Source organism: Bubalus kerabau, chromosome 10 (assembly GCF_029407905.1).
Source record: "Bubalus kerabau isolate K-KA32 ecotype Philippines breed swamp buffalo chromosome 10, PCC_UOA_SB_1v2, whole genome shotgun sequence".
NCBI classification, from domain to species: Eukaryota; Metazoa; Chordata; class Mammalia; order Artiodactyla; family Bovidae; genus Bubalus; species Bubalus kerabau.
In genome coordinates this window covers 42,792,545-42,804,350 of record NC_073633.1, presented here as the reverse complement: position 1 = coordinate 42,804,350, position 11,806 = coordinate 42,792,545, and the positions used below count along the sequence as shown (strand labels likewise).

At 36.2% G+C, this 11,806-nt stretch overlaps 1 protein-coding gene across 4 annotated transcripts in view; it reads right to left on the bottom strand.

The window, feature by feature from the left end:
* Positions 1–2,632: 2,632 nt before the first annotated feature.
* SNAP23 (synaptosome associated protein 23) overlaps positions 2,633–11,806 on the bottom strand; it is a 40,330-nt gene continuing 31,156 nt past the window's right edge. For all 4 annotated transcript variants that reach the window (XM_055537503.1, XM_055537506.1, XM_055537505.1 and 1 more), the window contains 3 exons: positions 6,619–6,777; positions 5,450–5,594; positions 2,633–4,125 (listed from right to left, as the gene is read on the bottom strand). In XM_055537503.1, coding sequence (XP_055393478.1) covers positions 4,060–4,125; positions 5,450–5,594; positions 6,619–6,777 — 370 coding nt within the window. In that variant the 3' untranslated portion in view covers positions 2,633–4,059. The remainder of the gene's footprint in view (positions 4,126–5,449; positions 5,595–6,618; positions 6,778–11,806) is intronic.

The window sequence follows — 11,806 nt, the reverse complement described above, 5'->3', positions numbered from 1 at the left end:
ACTGATAAATATTTTTGTGGTACTGGAACCATGCTTATTAAGAGAAACTAAAGGTATAAAAGTAAATAATTTCAGACTGCTACTGATGTGAACATTTAGAAAGCTTCCACTGTTTTCTGAAGTTGTGTCTCAGCCAAGGGGCTGTTATTTCCATGTATTGTTAGTTCTCATTTTACAAACCTAGTTTAACCATTAAGTCAAGAGATCACAAGAACCTAGTGTTTATATGGGAAAGTCTCTGTAATCTTAAATCTGGTCTAGGGGTTCTCTTTTTCCCATGTCATTCTCTGTTTCTCAACTAGGGGAGGGATGGGGGTGCCAGTTTATCATCATTAATTTTTGTTTTTTATAAACTTTCATGCTTAATCTTACTGATCTACTGAACATTTCTCTAAATATTTTATCAGTACTTATCTAATAAATCAGAACTTATAAATTAAACAACTTAAATGTCTCCAGACATTTAATTATTAATGGGGTCCCCTTATGACTGCTTTTACAACCTGGACCCAGCCAGATAGTCTCTCTTCGCCCTCATTTGCCTGCCCAGTCTTACCAGGTTATTCTCATTAAACCCACAGTGCAGTGTCTCTCTCCTTTGTCTTTACTTGTTTGCGCAGTCAGGAATGCCCTCTCTTATTAACATGTTCCTTCTCTATGTCTAAGCCCCCTCCTTAGAAGTCTAAGCCGAATTAACTGCTCCATCTGTTATGGTAGCACTTCTCAGATTCTATACTCATCTGTCTCTTGCTAGATTGGGCTACTTGAGGGCAAGGACTAAATGTAGTATACCTAAAGATATAGTACACAAGTATTTAGACTTAAATATAAGTTAATAAAGTAGGCTGACTTATGGTCTGGAGGCTGGGATTCTAGTGGCCACCAGTTCTAAGTCACTCAAGTTCTTTTAGAGCTCAGTTAGAAGTCAGTGTAGTATACTGAGTAAGAACATGAGCCTCAGAGTCAGAAAGATTCTGCTTTGAATCCAAAGTCCATCATTTACATGCTTTATGAATTTGAGCAATTTACTCTTATTTGTAATATGGGAAATACCTCCTACCTCTCAGGTATGTTATAAGGACTTGATGAAAAGATACATAAAAGCATTTAGCATAGTGTCTATTGACAGAGTAAGCATTCAATGAATGCTTTTTATTTCAAGTGCAAAAAGGAAACAGAAAGCTTGGAGCAAACTATGTTAGAATGAAAAACAAATGAGTAGAGAAAAAGGAACTTGATTATCAGTCTGAGAACTATAAATATGATTAGAAATGTAATTGAAATAACTTAGAATTTTAGTAAGAGAGGTTATTCCCTTTAAATGTTAAAGAACTGCATTTAATGAAACTAATTCTGAGCGCAATTGAGTATCAGATGTCTGGGAAGCAGAAGTTAAAATTATGGGGAGATTCATAATCCATACATGACATGAAAAGATCTAGAGTTGAAATGTGGTAACAAAGAATGAATTAAAAGTGTGAAGGAAGAAAAAAAACAGGCACAACTATAGGGGATAAAGATCACTGTCATTAGAAGACTAGAAACCTGAAGAGGGAGCTAACCATTAAACAAAAAATTAAGTTCACTGGAGGATACTGTTTAACTCCTTCATTATGGGTCAGTTTTATGCTCAAGGTCACAAAACTAGTAAATGAACCAAACTCGAACCCGGATGGTCAGACTCCAGAGCTTGTGCTAACCATCTCAGTTACTGCCTTTCAAAAGTAATAGAAACAATTTTCCAGACAATATTACAGGAGAAAACTTTAGGTCAACAGCTTCTATTCCTAGTGTATTATGAGCCTAATTTCTAGGTTCTCATTCCTTTCTTCTCAGTAGCAGAAGCTTTGGAAAAGTATGTCATCTTGGATCCACGGATGGGCTTTCAAGACCCATTTATTCCTGATTCACATGTGTATGCTTGTGTGTCTATTTCTCTGGAGAGACAGGCTGTGTTATCTTTCATCAAATTCACAAAGAGGTCCTTGACCTAAAAAGAGCTCCACAATAGATAGAACAGCAGCTATCAGCAGTCTAATGAAATAAGCTCTTACATATGTTGGGCACTGCTCTAAGTGCTTTACATGCATTACACACTGAGTCTTCCCAGCAATGCTATGAGGTAGAAATCATTAATCCCTCCTTACACACAAGGAGACGGAGGCACAGAAATGGTTTTACAGTCACTCAGCCAGCAAGTGGCAGAGCTACAGGATAAATCCAGACAATCTGGAGCCTTAGCTTACACTTCTAACCAATTATATACTGTTGGAACAGCATATTGGTATCTTCAGAACAATTTCCTTTGGCTGTAATAGCATTAAAAAAAAATTTTAATGCTTTTAGGAAGGGCATTTATGTAAAGAACAGCCTACAGTGTTTTATACCTTCTTACTTTACACATTTACTACCACTTGCCAAACTATTCCTTTCAGCATGTGGCATTTCTGAAGGCCTAATTAACATCTCACTTTAAATATTTTCCTTTCAGCCTTTGAAAGTTTCCCATGTTAACTATCTCCTCCAAGAAGTAGGCTGTGGTATTCACCCACAAACACTTTCAGTCGCTTGTATATTTAAGATCAGATGAATAAAAGACTAGTAATGATTAAAATGAATCTCATGACAAATCACAGATGCGAAAGTCCTATATTTCCAGTAAGCGTAGGAAGGGTGCTCAAGTCAGCTCTTTGTTGCAGTGCCATTTGATTTATGGACCTTTGCTTTATTCAGTTTCTCAAATTAAAGCTGACAAAATTACTGCTTCCCATCCCCCCAAAGCAGTCACAGAAGTATATTACCTATTTGAAAAAACAATTCCATTAGTTACAAAATTTATCTGAAGGATCAAACAGTAGTTATTTGTCAAACTTATCGACATTAATAGCCTTGAAGTGTGCAGAAGCTAGTTTTTAAATAAAGGTGACAAATACCGGTAAGATGCTTATAACACTTATAAACAAATGTGATTCTGGAAGTTGAGTACAAGAGAATGATAGTGCAATCATCAATAAGTAAACCAAAGGCATAATCTTCTAAACCATTTAGTTAAACAATAAATTCTAGTTTAAAAAAAGTTTAAAACTACATAAAACTCAAAGCAATCTAACTATTTTCTACCTGAGATCAAAATAAGTTTTTTTTCCTATCTAAACATAATTTGTGGCATTGAGGTAAATCTGAATTCACGTGATACACTTTGTCAAACTTTTCCAAAAAATTTTAAGCCCTGCTGTAGAGAGAAATTCTCATGTTATACATTCATATTTACATATTTTTTCCTCAAAGACTAATGACAAATTTATGAGGTTAATAGGCCTGTAATGGGACCGTGATACTATTAATAATATGAAAATAAAGCTACTCATTTATACCATGTGTTCCTATATGTGCAATATGAAATGGATCATAGAATCTATGTACAAAGGTGAATCACCAAGAGTTCAGAAATTAAGCTTACTTTAAAAAAGCTCAGTCTGCTTGCTCTTTTTTGGAGCAGAGGTTGCAAAGTTGCGATGCATAACAAAAACATTGTGTACCCAGGCTCCAAAACCAAGCACTGGCCTAAACTGGCAATAACTGCAACTTAAAATAAAAATTAAACCCTACTAGATATTCACTGTGGTTACACCACTTTTGGCTTTAGGGTCTGTAGGTTTTACTGAGGTAACAACCTCTTATCTCATGCCTCCCCTCCTGTGCTTGCCCCCACTGCCTCCAGCTTCCTTTCACGTGGCTATCTTTGGCAATGCTTCCATATTTTGAAAGCAGAAGAACCTGCTAAAGTAAATAGGATGAAAAATAAAACTATAAAAAATGCATGAAAATCAACCTAATTGTATGGACTGAGAAAGAAAATGCTAGAAGGAAGACTAAGAATACCCTCAAGGGAAAACGAGAAAATTAAAAAAAAAAATTGGGGGACTGTTACTCCTAGATCTTCTTCCACATCTCCTGATTAGAAGAGTGTGGAACCAAGATTTCAAACTCTGGAAAGGTGATGACTTTGAAGGAGGAGCTAGGGAAGTAAATAAATGATAAAGAAGTACAGCAGTAGCTTTAGCTGTCAATGAGTTTCTTTGCTCTGGCATTGGCATTGTCAATACGATCTTTGTTGGTGTCAGCCTGGAAAAAAAGAAAAAGATACCAGCATTACTTGACAAGGTTAAGTTGTCCTAATAGGCATTAAATTTCATACACTGAGAGTAACTGACATACTGAGAAAATTCAGGAAGTAGTCAAAGTCACATTACAAAACTCATTTTGGGCAAGAAGTGACAGAATATCAAATGCATTTGAAAAAACGTGGGTGTATAAACACGACAAAGATATAACAGAAGAATGTGTTAATATTTCGTGAGTTCTGTAACATCTTTTTTCACAGTTTAACGTGTCTGAAACTAGGATGCATCTTACAGTCAATTGCATTTAGATGCAATGAAAATATAAGAATGCTCTTCTCTGCTATAGATCTGGATCCTGTGGCAGTCCCCTGAGCCGAACCATAGAAATCTCACCTGGAGTTACCCTAGATCTAAACCAGAGACTGAAATAATTTACCCCAAGATCTCTGGAACAGATGTCCTGCCATCCACATCAATCTGTAAATGAAAATGATGGGTAATATGTAGCCTACACCCACATAACAGCATGGAAAATATCTGATGAACTACTCTTTGCCCAAGTGAAATCCATCATAGATTATTCAACAGAGAAACCCCAATCTTTAAAGTATACTGAGATTTTAATGAAGTAACAAGAATGGCTTTTAGTTGTGACACTACCAAACACTGAACATGGTTTAATTTCAGCATCTTTTAGATCATATGAAGTGAAAAATAGCAACGACACTTTTTTTACTATTCACAGGACTCTCTCTTGTTTTTATGTGTCCACCCTACAAGAACCATTCTGCAGAACTGATTGTTACCTACTGACTCATGAGATGAGGATTCAGGAGTTTACTAATTTGTTATTAGCTAACACAATAGAATTCCAAAAGCTAACCTGCTCATTCAGGGGAAAGACAGCAAACAAAAAACCCTGACAGCTCACAGGAAGGTTAGAAGAGATTTTGAGTTTCATGGGTGAAATTTTGTTATTATTTTTAAACCAGTTGATCCCAAGGTCTTGGTTTCAAAATGAACCAATAATAAAGTTATTTTAGCTGCTGTATATCAACAGAACTACTTAGCTCAGGCAAAATAAAAATTTTAACAGAAAATAAAATGAACCAACTAAGTAAGAGATAGGAGGACCTGACTGTTATTTTTCAACATGTTAGAAACTCATCAAAACTGTAAGGCCTGTGAGGACAGAATCTTATCCCTGTTGTTCTTCCTGAGAGTACACAGCACAGATTTCTATTACTGAACACTGTGCTGGATGTCATTCGGCACAAAGGCAGTGTACATTCTGCCATTTTCCTGTGGCAGTAAGAAGCTCTTACCTTTTCTGTGATCCGTTCTATTTGTCGGTTTTGAGCTTCAATCTCATTGCCCATGTCCAGAGCCATGTTTTTTAGGTTTCCTAGGATACTGCCCACTTGAGTCAGGTTCTCTTCCATTTCATCTTCCCTGGCATCATTTGTTATACTATTACAAAAAGACACTTAATTCAGTACTTTTGGGTGAATTATACACGGACTGAGTCTGGGTTTAGTTTTTGTAAAAATAAGCAAATTGACATCAGCAACTGTTAGACCCAAACAGATGCAGGTTACCATTCTTGGGAAACATTCTATAGTGAAAATGGAAAGGCTGATTCCAGAGATAACAATGTCTTAAAGCCATGTAAGAGAAGATGAAGAAATGACTTTAGAATAGAGGTTTTTCATAGTGTAATTCCCAGCATAACCTGGGAACTTGTTAGACATGAAAATATGCCAATTCTTAGACTACTCCAGATCTCCTGAAGGGACTCCAGCAGTCTGTTTCACTAAACCTCCCAGGTGATTCTGATATACACTTAAGTCTAAAGAACCACTGCTCTAAAAATAGGGTTGCAAAATTCTGGCCCAAAGTCAAATGTGGCCCATTACCTGATTTTACCCTACAACAGAATTGAGTATTTATGACTCAGACTCTATGGCCTGGAAAACCTGAAATATTTACTATCTGACCCTTTACAGGGATATCCTTACCCTTTACAGGGATATCCTTACAGGGATCTGGCCAACTCCTACTCTAAATGATACATTTTAAATCACATCTTATTTACAGAAATAAAACATGACTACTTGAATAATTTTTAAAGTACTTTATAAAGAAAAGTTAATCCATCATTTAAGGTCAATAATCCCAGTCACCATTTTGTCAGAAGGCAAATTTTTAAATGGAATAAGGGAATTCTCTGATGGTCCAGTGGTTAGAGCTCAATGATTCCACTGCAGGGGGCCCAGGTTCAATCCCTGGTTGGGGAACTAAGATCCCACATGCTTTGCAGCCAAAAAAAAAAAAAAAAAAGACCATGAAAAAAACCAACTATCCCCCCCCTCAAAAAAAAGAATAAATGCTGTTTCTAATTGATAAGTTACAGTTCATGGATAAATGCACCCAACCTCCAGAGAGAGACATTCCTTTAGGAAAAGGGTAAAAATATTGGGAAGAGCTAGCATACCGTTTAATGTATCCCCCGCTGGCTGCTCCTGCAGTCGCTTGTTGAGGCTGACCATTTGTCACTCGGCCTGGCTGCTTAGATACTATATTGCTAGGAGAGTTGTCTCCACCATCACCCCATGTTGCCTTATAGGCTTTACTAGACTCAAAGTTCTTTGTCCTATGTCAGGAGTGTAGAGATATCAAGAAGGAAAGGGAGAAATGTCATCATAAGTGCTTATTACCTTGGGGATGCCGTAGCACCCTTAGCATAAAAGCTACATGCAGCTAGATATAGATTATCTATACCATGCTCCATCACAATCTAGGGTAGAAAAAAGATGAACTGTGTAACCCCACCAACATTAAAAATAAATTTTTGAAGGTTAAACTACTTTTACCAACTCTTCACTGAGCAGTTATTAAGTAGCAAAATATAATTATTTGATTCTTCAGGTTCCCCTAGCCTCTGACACTCTCCAGAAAAAAGGTTAAAGGACACTAGAAAAAAATTAGGAAAAGTGTTCTGGGATGCCTTAAGGGTTTCTTAGAAGCATCTCAGAGGTTGATGAGGGATGAAAGAGAGAGAATAGGCAGTACTTAGACCTCAGCTGCCCACTTACTTAGACTGTAGTAGTTCCACCTGACCCATTTTTTAAATTTAGAATTGTTAACTTTAATTGTTAACATTCAATTCTTTAAAAAAAAAAGTTTTCTTAACAAACATCATGAAGAAAGGCACGAATTATTTCCAAATTGAACAGATAATGAATAACTTGGCCACACTGTTACCAGTCACAATTGTCTCCTTTGGTTTAGGGCTTTTTCATTTAAGGGTTTACATATCCACTTTAATAAAAAATGATCCTAGATCCAAACCTCTTAAAAGTAAAAGTATATGCTTTAGATTAACTGATATAACCAAATTAAAATAATTTAAATTATTTTAAAAATTAGCCAAAGTCAGAATTTTACCATGGAATTTGCTACTTAAATTGGTATAAATGGCAAGAAAAGGAACCTGGTAAAATGACTTTTAAGTGGCTATTACAAAAAACACAAAACTTTTTTTTTACTGATTACTTGGCTAGGTAAAGTTTCCATTCACACAATTTTAGTTTCTTCTTTTCTATAAACAAAAAGTAGTATATGGATATGTTGGTTTCTGAATTATTCCATGATACATTAATGAGGAACTTTTGAAATTGCAAAAACAGAGATTTTAGCAAAGTAGTGGGTCTTTCCTTAATAGTATCATGTGAGGATTCATTTTTGGCAAACAAAGAACTGGATCTTAGACCTTAATCATCAGTGCTAAAGAAAGGGTACTATATGTTTAATTAATCAATTTATTTGGTTATTAATAAGCCATGTTAAATCCTTTCTGGAACAAGGGGGGATACAAATTATTTAAATGAATATTTATATATAATTTCTGTTCAGTAGAAAACCCATTTACATGTATTCTTTGTTAACAAGATACATGTTATCTAAATTCTCAGGCAATATTCTAAAGCAGCGTAATAGTAACTAAGCAAAATAAACAGGATATAAGTTTATCAGAAAGTTAACCAGAAACATTAATAGAAATAACATAAGTAGGACTCTTACTAGGATATCAGATTGTAAAACAGGTTAAATAATGAGGGCTGGGATTCAAACTGTCACTAAATAATAAGACACTGTGCTTCGGAGAGTCTTAGCACATAAGCACTGGACTGGGACAGGATTTGTGGACTCTTGGTCTAACATGAGTTCCAACCTCCTCAACCTTAAAAAAAATGATATTTGAAATTCCTTCAACTTCTGAGAATTCTTCCTTCAATTAGATATAAGGGGCATAAAGTATAAACAGATTGTTTTAATATGATATTGTGAATGAGGTTCAATAAAAGCATAATTTAAAACAAAATCAGACTGGTTATCAAACTCTTCCTCCTTAAGAGGACTGGATCTTTGAAGACGTTCTTCAAATATCAAAGGGAAAAGGTGCAAAAAGCTGACTTCAATTGAATTTTCATATTTATTTTCAAATGGGTTGGGAAAAAATGCTATACTGTTTTCTTTAAGCATTTATGACATGTTCTGCATGTTTACAAAGCAGTGATCTTTATATGTTGTTGATGGCATACCATCATCCCTTTTCAGTACCTGTATTCCAGGTAATAAGGCTTGCTTAAGATCCTGCCACATGCTGTTACCATGGAGTTTCTCCCACTGAGTTGTAAAACCCTAAAAGATACCTGTTTTTGAGGGCACTGTCAGGCAGCTGTGTATCTAATAAAAACAATAATGATTTAATTAATTTGCCTTCCTTCAAAGAGTCTTAAGTGCCTTAAAAGGTACTATTTCCCAAACTTGACTGAGCATCAAAGTGAACTGGATGATTTTGAAAACAGAGGTAAATAGGCTACACTCTGAAGATTCTATTTCAATTTGTATGGGGTGGAGCCTAGGAATATTCTATTGTCACTATGGTTTTACTTAAATTCAATAGGTCACTTAGCTGCCCAACCAGGGAAGAGAAACACTAAGAGACTTCCAATCTGTTGCAGAAGGAATATTTTAAATTACTCTAGTAGTCTACCTTAGTATTTCTACGTATTGGGACACTGAGGAATTAATCTGGAGGAAGCAAATGTATAAACAAGGATTTTTCTAAGCCACAAGATTTATAGTAAATTGGAGGAACTAAAAAGCCTCTTGATGAAAGTGAAAGAGGAGAGTGAAAAAGTCGGCTTAAAGCTCAACATTCAGAAAACCAAGATCATGGCATCTTGTCCCATCACTTCATGGGAAATAGATAGGTAAACAGTGGAAACAGCGTCAAACTTTATTTTGAGGGGCTCCAAAATCACCACAGATGGTGATTGCAGCCATGAAATTAAAAGACGCTTGCTCCTTGGAAGAAAAGTTATGACCAACCTAGATAGCATATTCAAAAGCAGAGACATTACTTTGCCAACAAAGGTCCGTCTGTCTAGTCAAGGCTATGGTTTTTCCAGTGGTCATGTATGGATGTGAGAGTTGGACTGTGAAGAAAGCTGAGTGCCGAAGAATTGATGCTTTTGAACTGTGGTGTTGGAGAAGACTCTTGAGAGTCCCTTGGACTGCAAGGAGATGCAACCAGTCCATCCTAAAGGAGATCAGCCCTGGGTGTTCTTTGGAAGGACTGATGCTAAAGCTGAAACTCCAGTACTTTGGCCACCTCATGCGAAGAGTTGACTCACTGGAAAGGACTCTGATGCTGGGAGGGATTGGGGGCAGGAGGAGAAGGGGACGACAGAGGATGAGATGGCTGGATGGCATCACCGACTCGATGGACATGAGTTTGGGTGAACTCCAGAGTTGGTGATGGACAGGGAGGCCTGGCGTGCTGCAATTCATGGGGTCATAAAGAGTCGGACACGACTGAGTGACTGAACAGAACTGAACTGACTTGAATTCTAATCCCAGACCTGTCATTCAATAGGTATAGAGTCTCATGCAAATGTCCATCTCTGAGCATCTTTTTCTTATATATAAAACTAAGATAACAATATTTATTAATTCACAGAGCTGTTGACAATTGATGCAAAATTATTCTGTAAGTATTAGACAAATATATATATATTTTTTTAGACATATTTTTGTTCTTTCATTTCAACCTCAATCTGATCCTTAGTTAAAAAGTTCATGGCTTTAAGTGCACAAATTACCAACTGGCATGTTTATTCCTCTCACCCATTACTATTCCTGAGCTTTGAGATCTACAAGCAGCTGAAAATAACTGGAATACAGCTATATAAAAACACAATGGGGCCAGGGTTGTTTCTGGTCTACAGAAAGAAAGAAACCATTCTGATTTGCAACAAAACTCTTCTGCATAACAAAATTAACAGCCCCTCTGGGAAAAAAATTAGATTTCATAATAAAATGCTTAAGCAAATTTGTGGTAGATTTTAATGTAATTAAGAACTCCCATCTAGAAAGTTAGATTTACCTCGACTATCAGTTTTGAAGACTTTAATAATCTTTGTTGTGTTACTCACTCAATTATGTCTGACTCTTTGCAACCTCATGGACTATAGCCTGCCAGGCTCCTCTGTCCATGGAATTCTCCAGGCAAGAATACTAGAGTGGGTTGCCATTCCCTTTTTCAGGGGATCTTCCTGACCCAGGGATCAAACCTAGGTCTCCTGCATTGCAGGCCGATTCTTTACTGTCTGAGCTACAAGGGAAGCCCAATTAATAATCTTTAAGTACCACATTTTTTTCAGATAAATATCACATTCAAAAAGGGAATGATTAAAATAAGAATTTGAAATATTCCCTAATTTAGGAAGCTGCTATTAATCTGAACACAATAACCTTAATAATTTCTCTTTTGAGCTTTGATTGTCAACATTAGTACTAACAAAAATAGCAAAAAGAATGCCCAATATTAGCTATAATTCTTTAATACCAAAGAGAAAAGGGATCAAACAAATATCAGTTGTGGGACTTTCCTGGTGGTCCAGTGGTTAAGAATCTGATTTGCAATGCAGAGGACATGGAATCCCACATGCCTTGGAGCAACTAAGCCTGTGCGTAGCAACTACTGAAGCCCACGGAGCCCACAAGACACAGGTAGAGACTCCATGTGCCACAATGAAAGATCTCACATGACTCAACAAAGACCCCATGTGCTGCAACTAAGACCCAATGCAGCCAAATAAATAAATTTTTTTTTTAAATACCAGTTATAACGATTACAAGGGTGTGCATGTGTGGGGAGTGATCAGGTTACAAGAAAAAAGAAAAAGAAGAGCAAGAAACAAAGGGTAGAAATCAAACAATTTTCTAACATTTAACTATGGTCTTCAAAGTTCCCATAAAGATCCAAAATTAAGGAGTCAAATATTATAATAAGCAGTAGGCTAACTGGAGGGTTAACTTCCATAAAAAGTTAAGATTGGTTAGCTCTGCATTAATTCAATATGAAACCAGAGCAAGCTAACATATGACATAAAAGGTATTATGGAACAGGTGATAACATATAAAGAAGGCATACCTTTATTTTTTAAAAGAAGATACTAAATATGGTAACATTTTAAATTTATACCCGCCTTGTTCCAAATGGCATTTAAGATGACTTACACTGGCAATTAATTCCTCAATTTGGTAGTGGCCTAAATCATGGGGAATCCAAAATCATTAGAAGCAATACTTTAACTGAGGAAATCTTGATT